Raw genomic sequence first — 23,841 nt, forward strand, 5'->3', positions numbered from 1 at the left:
ACACAACAAATTATATTAGGAGTTAAACACAGATTTATGAGCTAGATCATCTACTAAAAATGTGTAAGAATTAATAAGGATATTAATTTGTAAAAAGGCCATGATGTCTTCCGACTTCCACTCCTTCAGCTGGTTTATAATGGTCCTTAGCTGGTCATATTGCTGGTCAAGGACCAGCATCCCAGCGTCAAAACCTACCAGTATATATGCTGTTTTTTTTTCAACAGGAAAACGTTCCCAGATACGTCTGCAAGATGTCTGTTAATAATCACTTGATCTGGAAAGCATCTGCTGTGTACAAACATCTGACAGATGTCTGTACGATGTCAGTTTTACATACATTCTAAATCATAAACATTTTAAAGACATCTTATAGACGTCTATTTGAAAACTGATAGGAAACGTCTTATAGACATATTACAGATGAGCAAAACAATCTAAAAAATACGTCTTGCAGATGTAAATGCATGTCTCTGAGATGTATGTGTGCTCTCATTTTTACACCCTTGAAAAATGCAATATCGCCTCCCATGGCTGATTTTATTTAAAATTTCTCACAGACCTTTGGGGCCATGAGTCAAACAAGCCCACTGAGTTTTGTTCCGATTGACCTCCATTTGCCATGTCTAGTAGGTGCTCAAACTTCGTCGGCCAATGGCAGCCATGTTTTTTCGAGATACACAAATGTCCCTATAGACACTTTAGATTTCCATGTTGATAAGACAAATGGTATAGCCATTCTTATGGTTTTTTTTTTCACTCTTATAGTGCAACCAAGTGGCCAAGCTCAGTGATTTTTGGTCTGCGAGCTCAGATTGAGCTCTTACATAATTGTACTGAGTTTGGCGAAGATATCTCATTCCGTTCTGGATTTATAGGGTTTTTACTAAAAGTGGCCCTGCCCTTTTGAATATTTTGCCATCCCTTTGCGACAACGAGTCGAAAGACTTTTTTTGGTAATTATTGATATTCGCTCTCCACAGAATGGTTCCGATTCCAGCACTGGTTTGGTTCTAATCGGGCAAAGAACCTAGGACTAGTTTGCAAAAACTAGTTTTGCAAAAAATCCAAAATACCCGAAAATTTCACAACAATCAAATCTGAGCGATTTTGTACATTTGCACGATGTAGCACCCCCGTCAAGCTGATTTGGGCAAGCCTTAATGACGTTGTAGGCGATGTGAGTACTACCATGCCTCCAAGTTTCAAGTCTCTACGACTTACAGTTTTGTCTGTACAATCAGTTTTACGCTGAGATCCGTGACCATTCTAACAATTACTATAGAGTTTCAGCACTACGCGCTTGAACCCCTAATAAATAAGAAGCTAGGGTAAGGTTACTTTGTGTTAATATACTAATAAAAGTCCCCATCATCACAGCGCTTTTCCAGTTTTCTCTGTAGGGACATTTTATCAGAAAACGTGCCAACCATCCATCTTATTTTTACTGTAAGAATGGACGTAGCCATTTATATATGCTATGGGTCTGGCTTCCGGTCTCATCCACTTTGCTGCTTGATATTGCAAATTGGTTTTACCATATTACTTTAATGTATTATCTTAATTATGAACATGCTGGTTTGTAATGCAAACAGTTTTACCGTTTAGTGCACGTTGTTATTCTTCTCGTTATTTCCTATAACAGCTAATGAACCGTAAGTCTCACCCATAGGCTTCCACTTGAAGACTTGAAGAATAAGGTGGATACAATAAAATATACAAAATACCAGTTACACTGTATACTAAATATATGCAGTAGCGATTCCACATCAGAATAACTAACTTTGAATGATTTATTGAGGCACTTACACAATTTAAACATGATTCATGAACAAATTCACATTCTGAAGTGAACTGTAAACATTTTAAAGGTTATACATTCAGACAGCAAATGTGTATCCACATTCTGTTTACTGCCTTACTAGATTTACTTCTATGAAAATAACATTTCTCAAAGCAATTCACATTTATGCCTGTTTTGCAGCTATATAAAACAGTGAACAAGCCAAGTACAAAATCGTTTGTCCGCACCACTAAACAAACCATGATAGAACAAAAAACAAAAAAAAAATCTCTTAAAATAAGGCCCCTGCAGTCATAAAAGAACAGTGACATCAGAATACGAATTGTATGTATATAAAACCAACATTTAAACATATTATAACCAAATCGTTGGCTACAATAACATGTAGGCACTACCTAAAAGCTATCATAAAAAAATAACGGACAGGTCAATTAGAGATGAGGTTACTTTATACATTACTACCACAGCCTTCTCGGGGTTGTAAGACAAAATACTTATGACACAAGTGTTGGTTCAGTGTATTTCCTTCCTCTCTACTAACTCATCTGTGACTCTTCTATCCAGCTCCATCTTGTTTGGTGACAGTTTCCCACGGACAAATGATTTCTTTCACACCTCCTCTTGCTGTATCAGGACTGTCATCCTCCTCATCTTCTGAATCAATAGGGTAGATGCGGCATTCAGGTGGGATGTCAACTTTGATTTGAAAAAAGCTAAAAAAAAATGTAAAAACAGTTTGGTTATTGTTCATATATTCTAAAATCACATCAAAACAAGACTTAAAAATGCATGTACTAACTTTGCAATTCTTCTGGGCTGAGGTTGTGCAAGCGGCTCCACTCCAAGTGGCTGTACTTTGCCTCCTCCTGAAGCCACTCCACATTTCGGGGATAGGCTGGCAAAGACAGATGGTGCATTGCATCCTCTGCGGAGGAGTCTGCTCAGTGACAAAGCCATGCGAGACTTTGGGGCAGGTGGCTGGTTCTCTTCCTCTGATACTGAGGCCTCTGCAATTGATGGGAAATGGGAGGAGGAAGGCCCTCCGTTGCCGTCAAATCTTCTCTCTGAGGCTGGAGTGCTGTCGATGGCGACGCTGATGGGAGACGGGCAGGCGGCACTGTTGGGCAGTGTCATGAGCCCGGGGGAGGCAGTGGACTGCGCTTCACACATGCCTGCATACACGGCTAGATGAGGCACAGGTGCTGTGAACCGGCAGAGCTGTAGGACAAAGTTCATGCAAAGTATGTTTCAGTATTATACATTGTTTGTGTTGATTAACTGGAGTAGAAATTATAGACCGTGCATTATAGTGCGTTCCTGGTAAGAAGTCCAAGCCATCGGCAACAAATCAAATCAGCCATATTAGCGGCACTTAATATAAACAATGCCACTGAACCGAAAGGAAACTCGCATATTTTACAGATTATTGCTGCTGAAAATAATCAGTTATTGTCATGTTTTGGGCTGTACTAAACAGTTGGACTGGGAAAAACATCTGAAGTAGCCTACTATATACTGCCAAAGGTTGCGACAAGTCAAGGAGAAGAGGAACAAAAGTTGTTACGGTTGGCCAAACTGAACCAGGATTTCCAGGGCAAGAATCTTGACAACATTCGTGTTTGTTCTTATAATTTCCGGTCAGGAAGGTGAAATATTAGGCTAATATCTGAATTAATGCAGCTTTTACATATCTTTACCACCTATTAACTTGTCAGAATATTGCGGCATTTCCTTCTAACTAAGTCCTTCTCTATATGATTTAGCAACTTCTACATGTTTTTTCCATGGTTTTAGACACTCCATATTGTTGCCAGTATGTCCGCGCATACTTATGATCAGGGTAAATTGTGGGCTACTGATAGCTTCTGGGAAACATGAAGGGCAGTAGCCTACATTAAAAAATATAAAACATTTAAACAAAATGTATACATTTTCAAAAGTTTTCACCCCGTAATGTATCTAATTTTCTTCTGGAGCAGTCTAAGAGTCCCTCAGTTCTATACGGTATGTAAGTGATAAAACTGCTGTTTTACGTAGGCTATATACTGATTAAACTTGTTTGCTTCATAACGATTTTCTTTTAGTTTTGTTTTACATATTCATTAGAAAATTAACCATGGTTTTATTATAGTAGCCTAAAATTGTAGTAACTGTGTTTTTTGGCGTATTGACTATAACCACAGTTTTACTACAAACACCACGGTTAAACTATGGTTAGTGTAGCAAAACCATAGTTAGATTGTGGTCACCATGGTTTAACTTTAGTAACCATGTTTTTTGGTTTTATTTGTAGTAAAACCACGGTTAACTTTCGTAAGGGTGCATTAGCCATCTACTGCGAATAAAATATCTGCAGTGGACGAGAGCAACACAAGCATGACATCTAGTGATATTTTCACGACACTGTTTTTACCATAAGTTTGAACATATATTTGAGACATTTGTTACACTCTTAAGAAAAAAAAGGTACGAAAGCTGTCTGTGGGATTATTATTTCATATTATTATTTCGTTTCATATTATCTTAACGGACCTACATGGAATTTGAACCCTCAGTTTAACGTTACCTAATTTTGCAATTTGATAAACCTACATATCGTATCGTATTTTTCGGTAATATATTGAAAAGAATGATTTATGTTTTTATTTTAATTTACTCACCCTCATGTTATTCTAAACCCATATGCCTTTCTTCTGTTGTACACAATAGGAAAAGTTTAGCAGAATATTACGCTGCTTTCTTCGAAACAATTAAAGTGTCTGTCAAGCTTCATAAAAGCATTTTTAAAAAATCGATGAAATGAACGCATTGAAAGTCTTGCTGGCCAGCCAATGTCACCATTCACTTTCACTGTATGGAAAAACAGCCTTGTGCTTATGAAATAAAGTGAGTCATGCAGGTTTCAACACCAGAAGGTGAGAAAATTATGACAGAATAGCATGTTCATTTCCGCTTGAGGTCAAAGCTATTTTAGACGTGGCAACAATGCACAAACTGATGAGACACATGGTGACACATATACTGTACATTTCACTCAACAACAATCACAGATGACAAAGATAAATGATGTGACAACAGATGGCAGAAATGGTTTAAGGATGAATTTTAATGAATTTTAAGGAAACTTGTAAATGGAACAAACATGAGACAAAAACAAACTGTAGTAATAAGGAGAAGGACAACACTGATCATTTTTGGTTTTACAAAATGAAAAGGAGATGTATAGTTTGACAAAACATATATGGGCCCTGGATCACAGGTATATTTGTAGCAATAGCCAAAAATACATTGTATGGGTCAAAATTATCACATTTTCCTTTTATGCCAAAAATGGTTAGGATATTAAGTAAAGATTGTGTTCCTGCTGATCGGGTTTCTAACGTAAATATATCAAAACTTAATTTTTGATTTGTAATATGCATTGCTAAAAACTTCATTTGGACAACTTTAAAGGTGATTTTCTTAATATTTCGATTTTTTTGCACCCTCGGATTCTCAAATAGATCTATCTCAACCAAATATTGTCTTACCCTAACAAACCATAGATCAATGAAAGCATATTTATCATGTATAAATTTCATTGACCCTGATGACTGGTTTTGTGGTCCAGGGTCACAAATATAACAAAGATTAAAAATGATTGTGAAAGACAAGACTGTAAAAGAATAACATAATGGCCTAACAAAAAGACTAAATGGAAGTTTTTGACGATGCGTTTTTAAAAGTACCTTCATAAACTAGAAATATCTCTTTAATATTACAAACATAGCAATATGCTCTCTGTATAACTATATTTAGTTAAATCTATTCTTTGTGTTTTAGGTCTCCTTTCACTTTTTCTGTTTCCTTTCCAGTTTACTCATGACCTGTGTGATGTCCACCGGGCCGCTTGCTGCAAGTTTGGCCTTCTGTTCTTCCTGCTGCTGTCTCAGGATGATGGGACTCAGGCTGGGCCGGCGTCTCTTGGCATTCTGCTCCAACTGTGTATCACTAGGAGACATTAGAAAAGAGTAATGTCACTTATGCATTATAAAGCAGTCTTTTAAAACATATTGGAACTAGCAGAAAGGCACATCTCACCTGAATCTGTGTGGTTCAGGAGCAATGGCCTTCCTCTGAGTTTCCTTGAACACCGGGGACTTGAGATATCGCCCATATGAGTCCTTAATGACAGATCATCATAGCTAAGATTAAATTCATGTTTGTAAACTGCACAAGGCATTTGAGATACAAAATTTTACATGAGATGAGAGACCTTTTTCATGAGCATGTAAATATGAGTCTGGGCAGCATCCAGTACATAACGATGAGGATGTGCCAAACCCTTCACTGTTATGTCCATTGTTTTGCCATCAATGTTGATCCAACGTGGAGCTCCACGAGCCAAAAAAGTCCTAAACAAATACAAATAAAAGTTAAATCCTACTATTTATTAGTTATTAGTTCAACATTGATAATAATGCATATTAGAATTATTTCTAAAGGATCAGGTGACACTGAAGACTGGAGTAATGGCTGCTGAAAATTCAGCTTTGCCATCACAGAAATAAATTGCCAAAAATGTGTTCCTTACTTATATATTTGCTGAGCCTTTTCTTTCATTGTCTCTGCAGCACCCCATTTCAGATCCTCACATGCCTCCCAGAAGGCAAGATTCTCACCTATTCACCAATCAGATTATAATAACAATCTCCTCCAATAAATAACAATTACTGCAGTTTTGAATATGAATTTACAATTGACCTAAACCAACACATCACCTATTAAGTATAATGCCAACATTGTTAAAATATTATCATCTGGTAGAGCAAGTTTAGAATTATACATACCGCTAAACTCCTTTTTAAGGAAGAGGCGGAAATCGTCCCTTCCCCGAGGGTCCATGAGTAGTTCTCCAAAGCTGAAAGTCCAGCGTTCCACCCTCATTTTAGTAGGGGTCTCAACACTGTACGGATAATATTTAATCAAATGTTTAATCAAAGGAATAGTTCATCCAAAAAATGAAACGTATGTCATTAATTACTCACCTTCACATCATTCCAAACCCATAAGACCTTTGTTCATCCTCATAACACAAATTAAGATATTTCTGATCAAATCTGAGAGCTTACGACCCTGTTTGTTTTCTTTGCACACAAAAAGTATTCTCGTAGTTTCATAAAATTAAAGCTGAATCTCTGAGGTCACATGTCCTATTTCAACGATGTTGTTGCTGTCTATGCAGGGTCAGAAAGCTCTCAGATTTCATCAAAAATATCTTAATTTGTGTTGCAAAGATGACGAAGGTCTTATGGATTTGGAACAACATGAGGGTGAGTAATTAATGACAGAATTTTCAATTTTAGGTGAACTATCCCTTTAAAAAAAAAAACAAGCTTTTATTTATATAAAAAGGTTTGTATTATAGAAATACTTTAAGATATTAGGACTCACTTTGGCATGTTGAGGGTCCAATATGTAACATCATCTGTTAACCAGGGGCTGCTTGGGAGGCAGGCGTGGAGAAAGGGGTCATGCTCTTTGTATGTTGTTGTGTACTTAACAAGTCTGCAAAAAAATACAATACAATAAAAAAAAAATAATATTATTAAAATACTAATATAATATAATAATAATATAAGGCAAAACTGGAATTGTTATAGCACAGTAACATACGCTCCAATTGACACAGATGACTTCACCCTTGGTCTCATGATACACTGCTGAGTGAACATAATCTGCAAGAAAACAAAGATTTATTAATTAAAAAACTAAGACTTTTTATATTTGATTATTGCCTTTTGCAATCTTTGCCAGTCAAAAGTTTTTGAACACTAAGATTTGTAATGTTTTTTAAAGAAGTCTCTTTTGCTGCATTTACTTTATGCAAAGTACAGCAACAATAATACTATTTTATTATTATTATTATTATTACTACTATTTAAAACAACAGTTTTCCATTTAAATATATTTTAAAATGTAATTTATTCCTGTGATTTTCAAGCTGCATTTTTGGCATCATTTCTCCAGTCTTCAGTGTCACATGATTCTTCAGAAATAATTCTAATATGCTGATTTGCTGGTCAAGAAACGTTTTTTATTATTATTATAAATATTTAAAACAGTTGAGTACATTTTTTCACTATTCATTAATAAATAGAAAAATCCAAAGATCAGCATTTATCTGAAATAAAAAGCTTTTGTAACAGTATACACCATTCAAAAGCTTGGAGTCAGTATATATTTTTTATACTTTTATTTAGCAAGGATACTTTAAATTGATCAAAAGTGATGATAAAGACATTTATAATTTGCAAAAGATTTCTATTTGAGATAAACGCTGTTCTTCTGAACTTTCTGCTTTCTTTTCAACATAATAATAATAATAAAAAATGTTTTTTGAGCAGCAAATCAGAATATTAGAATGATTTCTGAAGGATCATGTGACTGAAGTAATGATGCTAAAAATCAGCTTTGAAATCACAGGAATAAATTACATTTTAAAATATATTCAAGTAGAAAACAACTAAAAATATTTAAAATGGTACTGTTTTTGCTGTAATTTGGATCAAATAAATGCAGGCTTGGTGAGCAGAAGAGATGTCTTTAAGAAAACACATATTAACAATCTTACTGTTCAAAAACTTTTGACTGGTAGTGTATATATGTGTGCTAGTTAAAGTTCTTACTATTCTTCTGTAGTAGTCAGCTGTTTTTTTCTGTAAAACAATTTTAGAAACAGTTTAAGTGCAATGAAAGGAAGTGGTGAAGAACAGTTTTGAAAGCAAAAGATTGACATTTGAGCATGTTTGAGTCATGAGACTGTGAAAATGGTCGCTTTGTGGATTTTCAATGTCATTTTCAAAAAGCATGCACTCATGTTTCTATTACGCAGAGTCCAATTTTACGATCCATTGAGTGTGTGCTTTCATTCTGAAGTCATCTGCTGTTTCTTGTCATGTGTTAAGTTTAGGAATCAAATCTGCAGGAAAGAAAGAGAGAAAGGGTATAAGACAAACCTACTTTATCGAATGCAATCAGACCTTTGCAGTGGCAAGCAGCGAGATTATGATCCTATTGGATATAAGCTGACATGCTAGAAATATCCTTGATAAGCCTCTCATCACAACTATAATCTCATATATGGATATACACCCCCATGTCTCATTACAAGTTTCATCAGACCTGCTATGCTATATTTTGGAGGCCTAATTGTCTTCATTGTGGAATTACTTTAAAAAATCCTGGACCTAAAAATGTTTTATTTGTGACCCTGGACCACAAAACCAGTCTTAATTAGCATGGGTATATTCGTAACAATAGCCAAAATACACTGTATGTGTCAAAATTATAGATTTTATTAATGCCAAAAATCATTAGGATATAAAGCAATAATCATGTTCCATGAGATATTTTGTAAATGTCCTAATGTAAATATATCACAACATAATTTTTGATTAGTAATTTGCATTGCTAAGAACTTCATTTGGACAATTTTAAAGGCGATTTTCTCATTATTTTGAGTTTCTTTCACCCTTTTTAAATAGTTGTATCTCAGCCAAATATTGTCCTATCCTAACAAACCATACATCAGTGGAAAGACTATTCGTTCAGTTTTATGACTGGCTTTTTGACCCTTATGACTGGTTTTGTGGTTCAGGGTCACATTTTATCTCTTTAGAAGTTATGATAATTTTTCACACATACCTTTACCTCCTCCAAATTGGGGTCGACCATCCTGTCGTGTCCATAGTCCATAGCACTAACTGTTCCTGGCTGTTAAGTGGAAAAAGCACAGTTGAACTTATCGAATGTAAGTTCTGAAGCTTTATTTCAAAGGAGCTTTACTGCAGAATTAGGAAAATAGCTAAATATTTAAAATTGCAGAATGAAATATCACATCTTCAAGTCACTTCGCAAGGAAATGTGTCACGTTAATAGACCGTGTGTACTCAGTCCAAAGGTAACTCACGGGAGGTCGATGTACAACCCAGTAGGCCCGTTCCTGACAGTCAAAAACCACCCGGTCTGGCTTCTTCCTCTCCTTACCCGCCCTACACAAAAACAATGTGTCTTTTATATGCTGAAACAAAAAGAAAATACACACTGCCTGACCAAAAAGTCACTGTTTGGATTTAAAGGGGTAATCGGATGCAAAACTCACTTATACATGTTGTTTGAACATTAATGTGTGTTGGCAGTTTGTGTACACAACCACCCTACAATGATAAAAATCCACCCAGTGGTATTTTTTTAATCTTCAAAAGTAATATCCCCTTTTTAAAATCAGGTCATTCTCAGCTTCTTGTCGGAGTGACGGCACACAGACCAAGGCCGCTCCCATGATAGTTGATTGACATGAGCGCCTTACCTTAGACCCGCCCTCACCGACCTGAAACAGTCCGACTGTGATCGCCATTGTGTCGACTCAGGTGCAGGGGAAGACAATAATGTCTCCGATTGAGTGATTAAGGTGTTCTGTTGTTGGAGGTAATAATGAACATAGCAGTCGTCATTTACTCCCGACATCTGAGCCGCTGAAGACGCAGAGGATAGCGTTACTTTCGTTTTTAAAAAGAAAAGCGTCGATCCCGATCTACATATGCGTCTATTCGTGCGAATCGTTCCTGATGCAGCTTCACCCACAGCAGAAGTGAGTATAAGGGTTTTTTATGTATCTTTGCAAACGGCCTTTCTTAATAATGTGCTTGTTGGCAAGTTTCGTCGCTAAACTTGGCTAAATGCGGCTAAATGTGGCTAAAGTAAACATTACAGCTCATAATCCCACATCAGAGATGGGCGGGGCGAGCAAAGCTCATTTGCATTTAAAGGGACCATGCAATAAAATGAGTTGATTTTTTGCAGAGCTGATTTTGACAAGGTAAAAGGGTGTTTTTTTAAACTACTATTGAGAATTTTTAACCAAAGTATATTACAGACTTTTCAGTAAGACCTTAAAAGAATCATATGAACTTTTGGAAATGGGCATCCGATGATCCCTTTAAAGGAGACATATCATGAAAACCTCACTTAATCGGGTCCCCGGTCTATCTACTAACCCAGAATCCAAAAAAATAAATAAATAAATGCTCAGCAGCAATAAGACATGAAAGAGAACTTAGTTTAGTACTCACATGCCGTGTGACAGCCGCTTTCTATGTGCGTGCTTCGGATGTGTATGCTTAGAAAACCCTATGTCCTCAGTTTAAACTAATATGACTTTAAAACACATGATTTCAGTGTGATAGACATGATAATTAAAACCAAACAGGTGTTTTTTTGGCAGAGTATATGAGATACGAGCTGTAAAGGCACAGTTCTATTCTGGAAATCGGGGGTGGGGAGCAGCAGATCATTTGCATTTAAAGAGTCATGCACGAAAACAGCGTGTTTTTGCTTCCACTCAAAATAGGCATTTTGAAATGATATAATAAATAATCTGTGCGGTATTTTGAGCTGGAACTTTACAGACACATTCTGGGGACACCTGAGACTTATATTTCATCTTGTAAAAAGGGGCATAATAGGTCTCCTTTAAATAAGCAAAAGGGTCTACGGTTGGATTATTATTGCAGTGATTCATATATTACTGGCATATGTTTGGCAACAATTCTTTTAACCCTGATTGATGCAATGTGTAGCTTTTCATAAGAAAACATGTCTAAAAAAGTACCCATGTACATACTCAAGGATGACAATGGCAAGATTCATTGGGCTCAAATTGCGAAAGAGTGATTCAGATAGCATGAGAAATCATTTTCACACATGAATTGGTCACCAAAGAGTTCTGACCTTAACACTTTTGAAAGTCTTTGGGATGTGATGAAGAATGGTTTGACTGTCCTATTGTTAAAACAAGATCTCGGCCAAAACTTAATGCAACTCTTGATGGAAATAAATGTTGTGGTGTTGCATAAAGTCGTTGGAGCAATGCCACAACAAATACACTCTGTAATCAAAGCTAAAAGCTGTCAAATGAAATATTAGAGTGTGTTACTTTTTTTTGGCCAGGCAGTGTATATTGACAACGAAGCAAGAAAAACATTGGGTCTCATTCACTAACCTGTCTGCACATGGACTGATTGCGCCATTATAAATCATAAATATTCTGCAATACTTGAAGTAAAATGTGACCCACCTGTACTGCTCTTTGGCCTGCATTACAATAAAATCCCACTTGTGATTCATCCATTTGTAAAGATTGTTGTACTGTTCCTGAGGACAGAAACAAAATTGTATGTTTTCATTTATCATAAGTCTAGTAATTAGTGCAGTTTATTATAGTGAGTTGCTCTTTCTCTACATTACAACACAGGATTTCAGAGAAACTGATATACACTATATTGCCAAAAGTATTTGCTCACCTGCCTTGACTCGCATATGAACTTAAGTGACATCCCATTCCTAATCCATAGGGTTCAATATGACATCGGTCCACCCTTTGCAGCTATAACAGCTTCAACTCTTCTGGGAAGGCTGTCCACAAGGTTTAGGAGTGTGTTTATGGGAATTTTTGATCATTCTTCCAGAAGCGCATTTGTGAGGTCACACACTGATGTTGGACGAGAAGGCCTGGCTCTTAGTCTCCGCTCTAATTCATCCCAAAGGTGTTCTATCAGGTTGAGGTCAGGACTCTGTGCAGGCCAGTCAAGTTCATCCACACCAGACTCTGTCATCCATGTCTTTATGGACCTTGCTTTGTGCACTGGTGCACAGTCATGTTGGAAGAGGAAGGGGCCAACTCCAAACTGTTCCCACAAAGTTGGGAGCATGGAATTGTCCAAAATGTCTTGGTATGCTGAAGCATTCAGAGTTCCTTTCACTGGACCTAAGGGGCCAAGCCCAGATCCTGAAAAACAACCCCACACCATAATCCCTGCTCCACCATACTTTACACTTGACACAATGCAGTCAGACAAGTACCGTTCTCCTGGCAACCGCCAAACCCAGACTCGTCCATCAGATTGCCAGATGGAGAAGAGAACGCGTCTCCACTGCTCTAGAGTCCAGTGGCAGCGTGCTTTACACCACTGCATCCGATGCTTTGCATTGCACTTGGTGATGTATGGCTTGGATGCAGCTGCTCAGCCATGGAAACCCATTCCATGAAGCTCTCTGCGCACTGTTCTTGAGCTAATCTGAAGGCCACATGAAGTTTGGAGGACTGTAGCAATTGAGTTGGTGACCTCTTCGCACTATGTGCCTCAGCATCCGCTGACCCCGCTCCGTCAGTTTACATGGCCTACCACTTTATGGCTGAGTTGCTGTCGTTCCCAAATGCTTCCACATTCTTATAATACAGCTGACAGTTGACTGTGGAATATGTAGGAGCAAGGAAATTTCACGACTGGACTTGTTGCACAGGTGGCATCCTATTACAGTTTCACGCTGGAATTCACTGAGCTCCTGAGAGCGACCCATTCTTTCACAAATGTTTGTAAAAACAGTCTGCATGCCTAGGTGCTTGATGTATACACCTGTGGCCATGGAAGTGATTGGAACACCTGATTTCGATTATTTGGATAGGTGAGTGAATACTTTTGGCAATATAGTGTAAATTTAAAGGGATCGTTAACCCAAAAATGAAAATTTTGTCATTATTTAATCACCCTCATGTCATTCCAAACCTGTAAGACCTTCATTTACTTTCAGAACACAAATTAAGATATTTTTTTATTAATTCAGAGGGCTTTCTGACTCTGCATAGAGAGAAAAGCAACTACCTTGTTCAAGGCCCAAGAAGGTAGTAAGGACATAGTTAAAATAGTCCATGTGACATCAGTAATTCATTCATAATGTTATGAAGCTACGAGAATGCTTTTTGTGTGCAAAGAAAACAAAAATAAAGACACAAAAAGTATTCTTTTAGCTTCATAAAATTATGGTTGAACCACTGGCACCATACAATGTTCTTACTACCTTCTTACACACAATGCCATAAGACACTGATATTTAGTTTATGGCGAAACACTGCAGGCAAAAACACAGTTTTTTCATGCACATGTCAAGTTTGAGATTTTAGGCTTTTTGGTGTTTCATAAAGTGTTTTTTTTCACACTAGTGGAAAGAAAACACCCAAAAGACACTTGTTTCTTTTATAGCACTTTATCTTTTTTTTTTAAAGGCCGTTTTCTCAAAATGAGTTTTTTTCTCCTACACTGAGCCATAAATCTCCACTTCAGTGACACTTACACACACCAAACTTTACATTTATATTTCTGTCTATATTCTGAACTTTTTTACAGAGGGATTTGTTCATATATAATTTTCTTGATTTTATACAACATTTTATTCCCCCAAAAATGGTAAAAAAACACATTGTTTTCTGTATGTTTTAAGTTTTCTCTGAATTATGGAGTGACAATATGAGATAGACTCATATGTTTGCTGTTTTTAGGTTGTGTAACCTAAATCCAACATTGAGTCAACATAAAATACTGACGTCAACCTGATTTTCATTCTCAACCAAAATGCAACACCTGTCAGACGTTGGGGTCCAATGTCATCCTGACATTACATTGACGTCCAGTGCCTGCTTGGGCCCAACACTCAAAACACGTAAAATAAATGTTCCAAAAGAGTGTTTTTGCAGTGATGCCATAGAATAATCATTTTTGGTTCCCCAAAGATGCTTTCAGTTAAAAAATCATTTTTTAATACATACATTTTAAAAATCTAAAGAACCTATTTCGACTATAAAGAACCTTTTCTACATTTAAAAGGTTCCATGGATGTTCAAGGTTCTTTGTAGAACCATTGATGCCAATAAAGAACCTTTATTTTTAAGAGGGTATGCAGGGTCAGAAAGCTCTTAGATTTCATCAAAAATAAATATACAGGTTTGGAACAACACGAGGGTGAATAATTTATGAGAGAATTTTTATTTTTTGGGTAAACTAATACATTAATACATGAGTAGACAATGAAAGATAAGACGTTCAATTACCTGTTCGTACAGCTCCAACATCCCTTTCTTGCGTATATTTCTCTTTGCCAAATAAATTGCTGGAAATACACATATAAATGTCTGACCTTGCCAGTAAAAGCCAATTTAAAGATGTGATATGACTCAACATGAAAGCAATTTATCACATTCTTTATCTCCGACAGCTGTTTGAAGAATAATGAATAACCTCACTGTGAATTATTGCTATGACAACCTATCAGCCTGCGTGAAAAATGAAAGATGATTACACACCATAGTCTGTGTCTTCCACTGGCCACTGCTGTGCGGGCCAGAAATACGGGGTCTGGAAGAAAAATATATGGAAGCAGGAATGAAAAAGATTAGTACAAAGCATATGGAAGGAAGAACTCTTGTATGCTCACCAAGGCTGGATTTATTTAATCAATAACAGTGAAAAAAAAGTAATATTATGATAATATTTCTGCAACGGCAAAGCTATATTTTTAGCAACCATTACTCCAGTTTTCAGTATCACATGATCATTCAAAAATCATTCTAATAAGCTGATTTGGTGCTCAAGAAACCTTTCTTATTATTTTCAGTGCTGCTTAAGTAAACAGTGCTGCTTAATATTTTCATGGAAACCATGATGGTAATATGAGTGATATAAGTGTATTTGAAGGTTGTGTGAAAGTTACCTGAAAGCGATACAGGGATGTGTCTGGTTTAAGGATGAGTCTCTTATGATCTTGTAGTGGATAGATGTATCCAAATGCCACCATCATGGTCCCCATAGCTCGGGCCTCTAAATATTTAGATTGAAAAGGTTACTTAATGCATCTAAGTAAATACAAATGAACAGTACATCATCCAACACCATCAAACTGCATAGCAAGAGAATACATTTCTCAAAGAATATCTTGAATGCTTTATACAGCTCTAGATTGAGACATATTTTTTACAGTTATAATATTACTAAACAAAAACTATGTACTTACCCGTAGCATCTATTTTGAATCGATTGGCAATCCATGCAACAATATCTTCCCCTGAAAAAACAACATACGTAATAAAATAAAACATTTCAGAGCAATAAAAGACTGTATCAGTGGGTGGGAATGTTGGCCCTCAGATTAAATGTGCCCACCAGGAGCCATCAGCAAAGCACACACCACGAGAGAGATGCAGGGTTATTATAGTTAACCAAAATTAAAATCATTAAAAAAAAGAAAAAGAAAAAAACATTTTTGTTACTTGAAGTAAAGCAAATGTGAAATAAAATATATCAATTATTTCAGCTAGTTGCCAAGGAAACATTTCTCACTTTCATTTATGTGCTATACTAAAACTATAAATAAAAATGAATAATAAATGTCAAAAACATACAAAATGAAAACAGAAAATATACAAATAAAAAAATTAAATGATAATTAGTGGTGTTAAATCGATTAATCATGATTAATCACATACAATATAAAAGTTTGTGTTTACATAATATGTGCGTGTACTGTGTATATTTATATGTATATATAAATACACACATACAAGTATATATTTAAGACATATTTATATGTATATACAGTATATACATTCATTTATTTATATATGATTTTTATTATATATAAATATAAATACATATTACAAATATTTCTTAAATATATACATGTATATACATATAAATATACACAGTTCATGCACATATATTATGTACACACAAACTTTTATTTTGTATGCAATTAATCGATTTGACAGCATGAATAATAAGTAAAAACTATACAGTATCTCAATGATACTAAAATAAAACTGGAGAGAAGTCTCCTGACAGCCAGTCAATACTAATATGAGCATATGTGAACCATTATGAGAAACTATTCACTTAGCGAAACTACAAAAAAAGAAAGAAAAGAAGCTAAATTGGAAGTAAAAATGGAGGCAGAGCATAAATATTATTCATACAGTTGATGTCAAAAGTTTACATACACTTTGCAGAATCTGCAAAATGTTAATTATTTAACCAAAATAAGAGGGATCATACAAAATGCATGTTATTTTTTATTTAGTACTGACCTGAATAAGATATTTCACATAAAAGATGTTTACATCCACAAGAGAAAATAATAGATAAATTTATAAAAATGTCCCTGTTCAAAAGTGTACATACAATTGATTCCTAATACTGTATTGTTACCTGAATTATCTACTTTTTTTTGTGATAGTTGTTCATGAGTCTCTTGTTTGTCCTGAACAGTTAAACTGCTCGTTGTTTTTCAGAAAAAATCCTTCAGGTCCCACAAATTCTTTGGTTTTTCAGCATTTTTGTATATTTTAACCCTTTCCAACAATGATTGTATGATTTTGAGGTCCATCTTTTCACACTAAGGACAAGTGAGGGACTCATATGCAACTTCATATGCAAGGTTCAAACACTCACTGATGCTCTAGAAGGAAAAACAATGCATTAAGAGCCAGGGGTATAAACTTTTGAACAGAATGAAATGTGTACATTTTTTTTATTTTACCTATATATCATATTTTTTTTCATTTAGTACAGCCCTTCAAAAGCTACAGAAGATACTTACAACTTTCCCAGAAGACAAAATAAGTTAAATTTAGCCTGATCTGCAAATTCCAAAAGTTTACACCCCTGACTCTTAAAGGAACACTCCACTTTTTTTGGAAATAGGCTCATTCTTCAACTCCCCCCGAGTTAATAAGTTGAGTTTTACCGTTTTGAAATCCATTCAGCCGTTCTCCTGTTCTGGCGATATCACTTTTAGCATAGCTTAGCATAGATCATTGAATCCTATTAGACCAATAGCATCGCGTTCAAAAATGACCAACTAGTTTCCATATTTGTTGTATTTAAAACTTGACTCTTCTGTAGTTATATCGTGTACTAAGACCGGTGGAAATGCAAAGCTTCAATTTTCTAGGCCGATAAGATTAGGAACTACACTCCCATTCCGGCGTAATAGTCAAGGAAGTTTGCTGCCGTAATAAGGCTGAAGCAGGAGCAGTAATACCACGCAGCACATGTGCAAATGCTAAACTAGCTGGGAACTCATTTCTGATAATACTCCGCCTGCTTCGGCCATATTACGGCAGCAAACTTCCTTGACTATTACGCCGGAATGGGAGTGTAGTTCCTAATCTTATCAGCCTAGAAACTCGCAGCTTTGCATTTCCACCGGTCTTAGTGCACGATATAACTACAGAAGAGTCAAGTTTTAAATACAACAAATATGGAAACACGTTGGACATTTTTGAACGCGATGCTATTGGTCTAATAGGATTCAATGATCTATGCTAAGCTATGCTAAAAGTGATATCGCCAGAACAGGAGAACGGCTGAATGGATTTCAAAACGGTAAAAATCTACTTATTAACTCGGGGGGAGTTGGAGAATGAGCCTATTTCCAAAAAAAGTGGAGTGTTCCTTTAATGCATCATATTTCCTTCTGAAGCATCAGTGAGCGTTTAAACCTTCTGTAATAGTTGCATATGAGTCCCTCAGTTGTCCTCAGTGTGAAAAGATGGATCTCAAAATCATACAGTCATTGTTGGAAAGGGTTCAAATACACAAAAATGCTGAAAAACCAAAGAATTTATGGGAACTGAAGAACTTTTCTGAAGAACAGCGGGCAGTTTAACTGTTCAGGACAAACAAGGGACTCATAAACAACACTAAACAAAAAAAAAGCACAGCTGGGGATCATTCAGGCAACAACACAATATTAAGAATCAAGTGTATGTAAACTTTTGAACGGGGTCATTTTATAAATTCAACTATTATTTTCTCGTGCGGACTATATGTAAACATCAGTACATTTTGTACGATCCCTCTTATTTTGTAAAATGATTAACATTTAGCAGATTATGCGAGGTGTATGTAAACTTTTGACCTCAACCGTATATAATTTGTATGTTTATATCAACTATATTTATTCATTTAGCAGGTTTGTAAATGAAAGATTCATAAAGCTGAAAACAACAGTGAGTATTGGACACAAAACAAAGGTGCCTTCTCAAAATAGGTATCGCACTATGACTTGCTACACCACTGCGTGTCCCGCTGAGGCTCTCGTGATGGAAGACTAATGAGAAGATCTCTGCAGGGGTGAATCTGAGTGGCTTCATTAGTGTCTGCTAGCCTGAGGAGCATACCAGATCATTTCAATGAATTTTTAAATAAAAACCTCAGGTGTCTTTCCACTATATAAATCATATCAAAACTGCTGCGAATAATCCGTGGCTTAAATTAAGTTTAAGCAATCGCAGATTTAAGTCATATGTTATACGTATAGCTGCCTGACAACATTAAGACCGACGCGGGGAGATTTACAAGAGCTCTCCTCCCCGAAACCATGCAGCCTAGAGGAGAGAGTCATTGCAACCAGCTGCTCAGAGGTTGTCATGGCAATAGATTCTTCAGTCTCAGAGCCACATAAGCAGACTCTAAATGCATGGACCGCACAGATGACTAGCACTCCCGAGGAGTAATCCAACCGCAGAAATCAATACAAATTAGTAGGTGAGCCTACTATCTTTAATTACAAAGGCTGTGTCTTACATCACACAGTTTTTTTTCGCCTTGAGTAACAGCTAATGTGAAAAAGCTGCTATTTCTGATGATCTCACCTGTTATAGCATGTGGGATGGTGGTGATAACAAGCCTCTGGGTTTGAGATTTCACTCCAGTTTTGGGGTCCTGCATCTCCAAAACCACATTCTCCACCTAACACAAAAAAGGGATATAGTAAAGTATAAAACCATCTTTTTTTTGCCTTGTGGCAGGCTCTGACTAAATTATTCCACCGTGAAGTCATCCCTGCTGGTTTATGGTCTGAAGGGTCTGTGACTGACCTCTTTGAAATATACTCTGTGATTGATTTGTGACTCAGCTGTTTGAAGTTTTTCTTGCTTTGTCAGGGTCTCTGGCTTTTGAAGGCTGTTTGTGAACTCACGCTGCACCCTGGTCTGGATCACAGAAAGCTCTTGGCCGAGTTATTGGGTCATTACTATCTGTGCATTGGCGTAGAGCAAAGCAATGCACTAATAAAACATATTCTAGTGGATCACTTCTAGTATACAGTTTGAAGTATCATAGTGATAAAAGAGCGACTGCATTATACCAGAGGCTCATGGGAAAGCTAGACTAATACCATTAGCACACAGTGACCCGATCTGAGAGTAAGCTGCTAATAAACAATTAAGACTTAGACTGTAAAAATGTTTTAATTGATATGTCATGACAATATTTTGTAATCATTTCTTTCATTTCTAAATTGATTTTGAGTTTTTTTTTCAAGTTTTCTTTATAATTCATTTATTTTAAAGTTACATTTTGACACCACCTTCCTTTTAGTTATTGTTTTTAGTCATTTTACTTTAGAATAATTATTATATCATTTAAAATTATTTTTTAGTTTTTATTTTAGTGGCTCAAATGTTTGTGAGACAGAATTAAGTAATAATAAAAATTTGTAACTGGAAAACAAACAAAAAATCAAAACAATAAACAATATACAAAACAATAAACAATAGTGCTGTTAAACGATATTTTTATATGCAATGTTAATTATATGAATTTAAATATTTTCTAAATATAGACTGTATGTGTGTTTTTATATATTTATATACATAATAAATATACACAGTATACACACATTTATAAAAAAAACTTTTATTTTGGATGTGATTAATCGTTTGACAGCACAAATAAATAAATAAAAAGCCCTGACTTGAAAAAAAAATCAATATTTTAGTTATTTTACTTTAGAATATTTATTACATAATTTACAATTGTTTAATTTTTTATTTTAGTGGCTCAATTTTTTGTGAGACGGCACTATGTTATATTAAAAATCTAATTTGTAACAGGGAAACATGAACAAAATCTAGAAAGTGACAAAAAAAATCATAAAAATCTAAATCAATGTGGAGTGTCAAAACTATAAAATAAATAATAGTGCTTTTAAACAATATTTTTATATGTAATGTTAATTATATGAATGTACATATTTTCCAAATATACTGTGTATTTATATATACAGAATAAATATACACAGTATACACACATATATAAACAAAAACTTTTATTTTGGATGTGATTAATCACGATTAATCGCGATTAATCAATTGACAGCACCAATAAATAAATAAATAAATAATTCTGACTTGAAAACAATCAATCAATAAATAACGCAATTTATTTTGCAATTTTACCTGATTTTTTTTTAAAGTTTCTTTGTGACCAAAACAAGGACAATTTCTTTACATTCTAAATTGATTTTATGAGTTTACATTTTTATTGAGTTTTTATGAGCTCATGTTTTCTTCATCAATTCATTTTAAAGTGGTCGAAAAGTTTGATTTTGACACCACTTTCATTTTAGTTATTGTTTTTAGTTATTTTACTTTAGATTATTTATTACATAATTTACAATTGTTTCATTTTTATTTTAGTGGCTCAAATGTTTGTGAGACAGAATTAAGTAATAATAAAAATTTGTAACTGGAAAACATAAACAAAAAATCAAAACAATAAACAATATACAAAACAATAAACAATAGTGCTGTTAAACGATATTTTTATATGCAATGTTAATTATATGAATTTAAATATTTTCTAAATATAGACTGTATGTGTGTTTTTATATATTTATATACATAATAAATATACACAGTATACACACATTTATAAAAAAAACTTTTATTTTGGATGTGATTAATCGTTTGACAGCACAAATAAATAAATAAATAAATAGTCCTGACTTGAAAACAATCAATATTTTAGTTATTTTAATTTAGAATATTTATTACATAATTCACAATTGTTTAATTTTTTTATTTTAGTGGCTCAATTTTTGGTGAGACAGCATTAAGTAATAATAAAAATCACATTTGTAACTGGAAAACATGAACAAAATTTAGGAAATGACAAAAAAAAAAAATCAAAATCAATGTCAAAACAATAAAATAAATAATGCTGTTAAACGATATTTTTATATGCAATGTTAATTATATGAATGCTAATATTTTCTAAATATATACTGCGTCTGCATGTGTGTGTTTTTATATATACATAATAAATATACACAGTATACACACATTTATAAACAAAAACGTTTGGATTCTGTGCTTAGAAAAGTTTGATTGTGACACCACTTTCATTTTAGTTATTGTTTTTTGTTATTATACTTTAGAATATTTATTATATCATTTAAAATTATGATTTTTTTTTATTTTAGTGGCTCAAATTTTTGTGAGACAGCAGTAAGTAATATTAAAATCAAATTTGTAACTGGAAAACAAATTAACACAATCTAAGAAGTGACAAAACAATCACAAAAATCAAAATCAATGTATGGAGTTTCAAAACAATAAAATAAATAATAGTGCTGTTAAACACAATTTTTTTTATATAATTATATACTGTATGTGTGTGTGTGTGTGTGTGTGTGTGTGTGTGTGTGTGTATTTATAGATACATAATAAATATACACAGTACACACATATATAAACATTTTTTTTTTTTTTTGGATGCAATTAATCAGCCAATCAATAAATAAATAAATAACACAATTTAATTAGCTATTTTAACTGAATTAATTGAAAAGTGTCTTTGTGACCAAAACAAGGACAGTGTTTGCTAATAAACAATTAAGACTTAGACTGTAAAAATGTTTTCATTAATATGTCATAACTTTTAATTTGGAACAATTTCTTTCATTTCTAAATTGATCTTATGAGTTCAAGTTTTCTTCATCATTTATTCATTTTAAAGTGGCTGGAAAGTTTGATTGTGACACCACTTTTATTTTAGTAATTGTTTTTAGTTATTTTAATTTATAGTATTTATTAGATAATTTACAATAGTTAATTTTTATTTTATTTTAGTGGCTCAATTTTATTGTGAGACAGCATTTAGTAATAATAAAAATCTAATTTGTAACTGGAAAATAAATTAACAAAATCTAGGATGTGACAAAACAATCACAAAAATCAAAATCAATGTATGGAGTGTCAACAATAAAATAAATAGTGCTGTTAAACGATATTTTTCTATGTTTTGTTAATTATATGAACGTTAATACATGTAAATATCTTCAAAATATATACTGTATTTGTGTGTGTTTATAAATACATAATATACATAATGAATATACACAGTCCACACACACATAAACAAAAACTTTTATTTTGAATGTGATTAATCGTTTGACAGCACCAATAAATAAATAAATAAACCTGACTTGAAAACAGTGTAGGATAAATGCAAATCAATCAATCAATAAATAACGCAATTTAATTCGACTGATTTAATTGAAAAGTTTCTTTGTGACCAAAACAAGGACAGTGTTTGCATACTCTTATAATAATTAGTTCTGGTTCAGGTAACATTTTATTATTTGCATAGGTATACAATACGCTTTAATATTCTTAATGGATGGAATCACCATTGAAAGTAAAACTGACAAACTATAAATCCACATGATAATAAGGATTAAAGTAATATTGCTTCGCAATTACAGCAACACCAGCAAAAATATCATTGATTTGTAATGCATGGAAGACTACTTGTTAGATTATAGAAATCAAACATAACATTATTCTTATCTCATTCGCGATAATGTAAATAACACAGATGGTGATGAGCTATGGATGATGCTCTCAACCCACCTTCTTCAGGCATGCCATACGCGGTCTGTATCGCTGCCCATGGTCCCGTACATTCCTTATGGTCATATTCGTTTCTTCACGCCACAGTCTGTCGACGGTCGTAGACGAGAGAATGAAATGGGAAACACTCTGTGGGTAATCGTATTATCGTTTTGGCTATGTCTAATCTATAATCATCACTGATGCACACAAAGACGATGGCTGTGTGCGCCAATCAGGTAACAGCTCTTCTTATGTAGGTAAACCTGTATGCATATTACAGTAACACGCTATTTCCGGTAGATGGCGCTGGTGTCTTCTTTTTCCCACGAAGGCACCTGGGGAATGACAACAAACTACACGATTCAAGTAAAAAAAAAAAGCCTCTGAGCTGGATTTATGATTATTATAATACATAAACCAATTGTAGGCCAGTATAAACGTTTTACTGCGAAGAAAAAGTAAATCTGCACGTGTAAAATATTAAACA

At 34.4% G+C, this 23,841-nt stretch overlaps 1 protein-coding gene across 2 annotated transcripts; it reads right to left on the bottom strand.

Annotated features, from left to right (window-relative positions):
- Positions 1-1,794: 1,794 nt before the first annotated feature.
- On the bottom strand, positions 1,795-23,554 carry rgs9b (regulator of G protein signaling 9b). 2 transcript variants are annotated; one of them, XM_073828434.1, is made up of 19 exons: positions 23,373-23,554; positions 19,329-19,425; positions 15,689-15,739; positions 15,389-15,495; positions 14,982-15,033; positions 14,730-14,788; positions 11,922-11,998; positions 9,756-9,837; positions 9,497-9,559; positions 8,473-8,502; positions 7,460-7,521; positions 7,238-7,351; positions 6,634-6,749; positions 6,378-6,465; positions 6,060-6,198; positions 5,885-5,967; positions 5,671-5,794; positions 2,604-3,022; positions 1,795-2,517 (listed from the first exon to the last, which is right to left on the bottom strand). In XM_073828434.1, the coding sequence occupies exons 1-19, from the start codon at positions 23,436-23,438 to the stop codon at positions 2,361-2,363; spliced, it is 1,986 nt and encodes a 661-aa protein (XP_073684535.1). In that variant the 5' UTR covers positions 23,439-23,554; the 3' UTR covers positions 1,795-2,360. The 2 variants fall into 2 exon arrangements, with proteins under 2 accessions (XP_073684535.1, XP_073684536.1); XM_073828435.1 differs by lacking the exons at positions 1,795-2,517; positions 2,604-3,022 and having other exon boundaries at positions 4,893-5,794; positions 23,373-23,543.
- Between the last annotated feature and the right edge of the window lie 287 nt (positions 23,555-23,841).

Source organism: Garra rufa, chromosome 22 (genome assembly GCF_049309525.1).
Source record: "Garra rufa chromosome 22, GarRuf1.0, whole genome shotgun sequence".
Taxonomy (NCBI): domain Eukaryota; kingdom Metazoa; phylum Chordata; class Actinopteri; order Cypriniformes; family Cyprinidae; genus Garra; species Garra rufa.

What these genes read in the sequence shown, in the direction of transcription:
- rgs9b (XM_073828434.1), bottom strand. Translation starts at nt 23,438, where the DNA reads ATGACCATAAGGAATGTACGGGACCATGGGCAGCGATACAGACCGCGT. An exon ending in GTATGGCATGCCTGAAGAAG is followed by an intron (nt 19,426 to 23,372) that starts GTGGGTTGAGAG and finishes TTTTTGTGTTAG; the next exon opens with GTGGAGAATGTGGTTTTGGA. An exon ending in TTTACATGCTCATGAAAAAG is followed by an intron (nt 5,968 to 6,059) that starts GTCTCTCATCTC and finishes TCTGTCATTAAG; the next exon opens with GACTCATATGGGCGATATCT.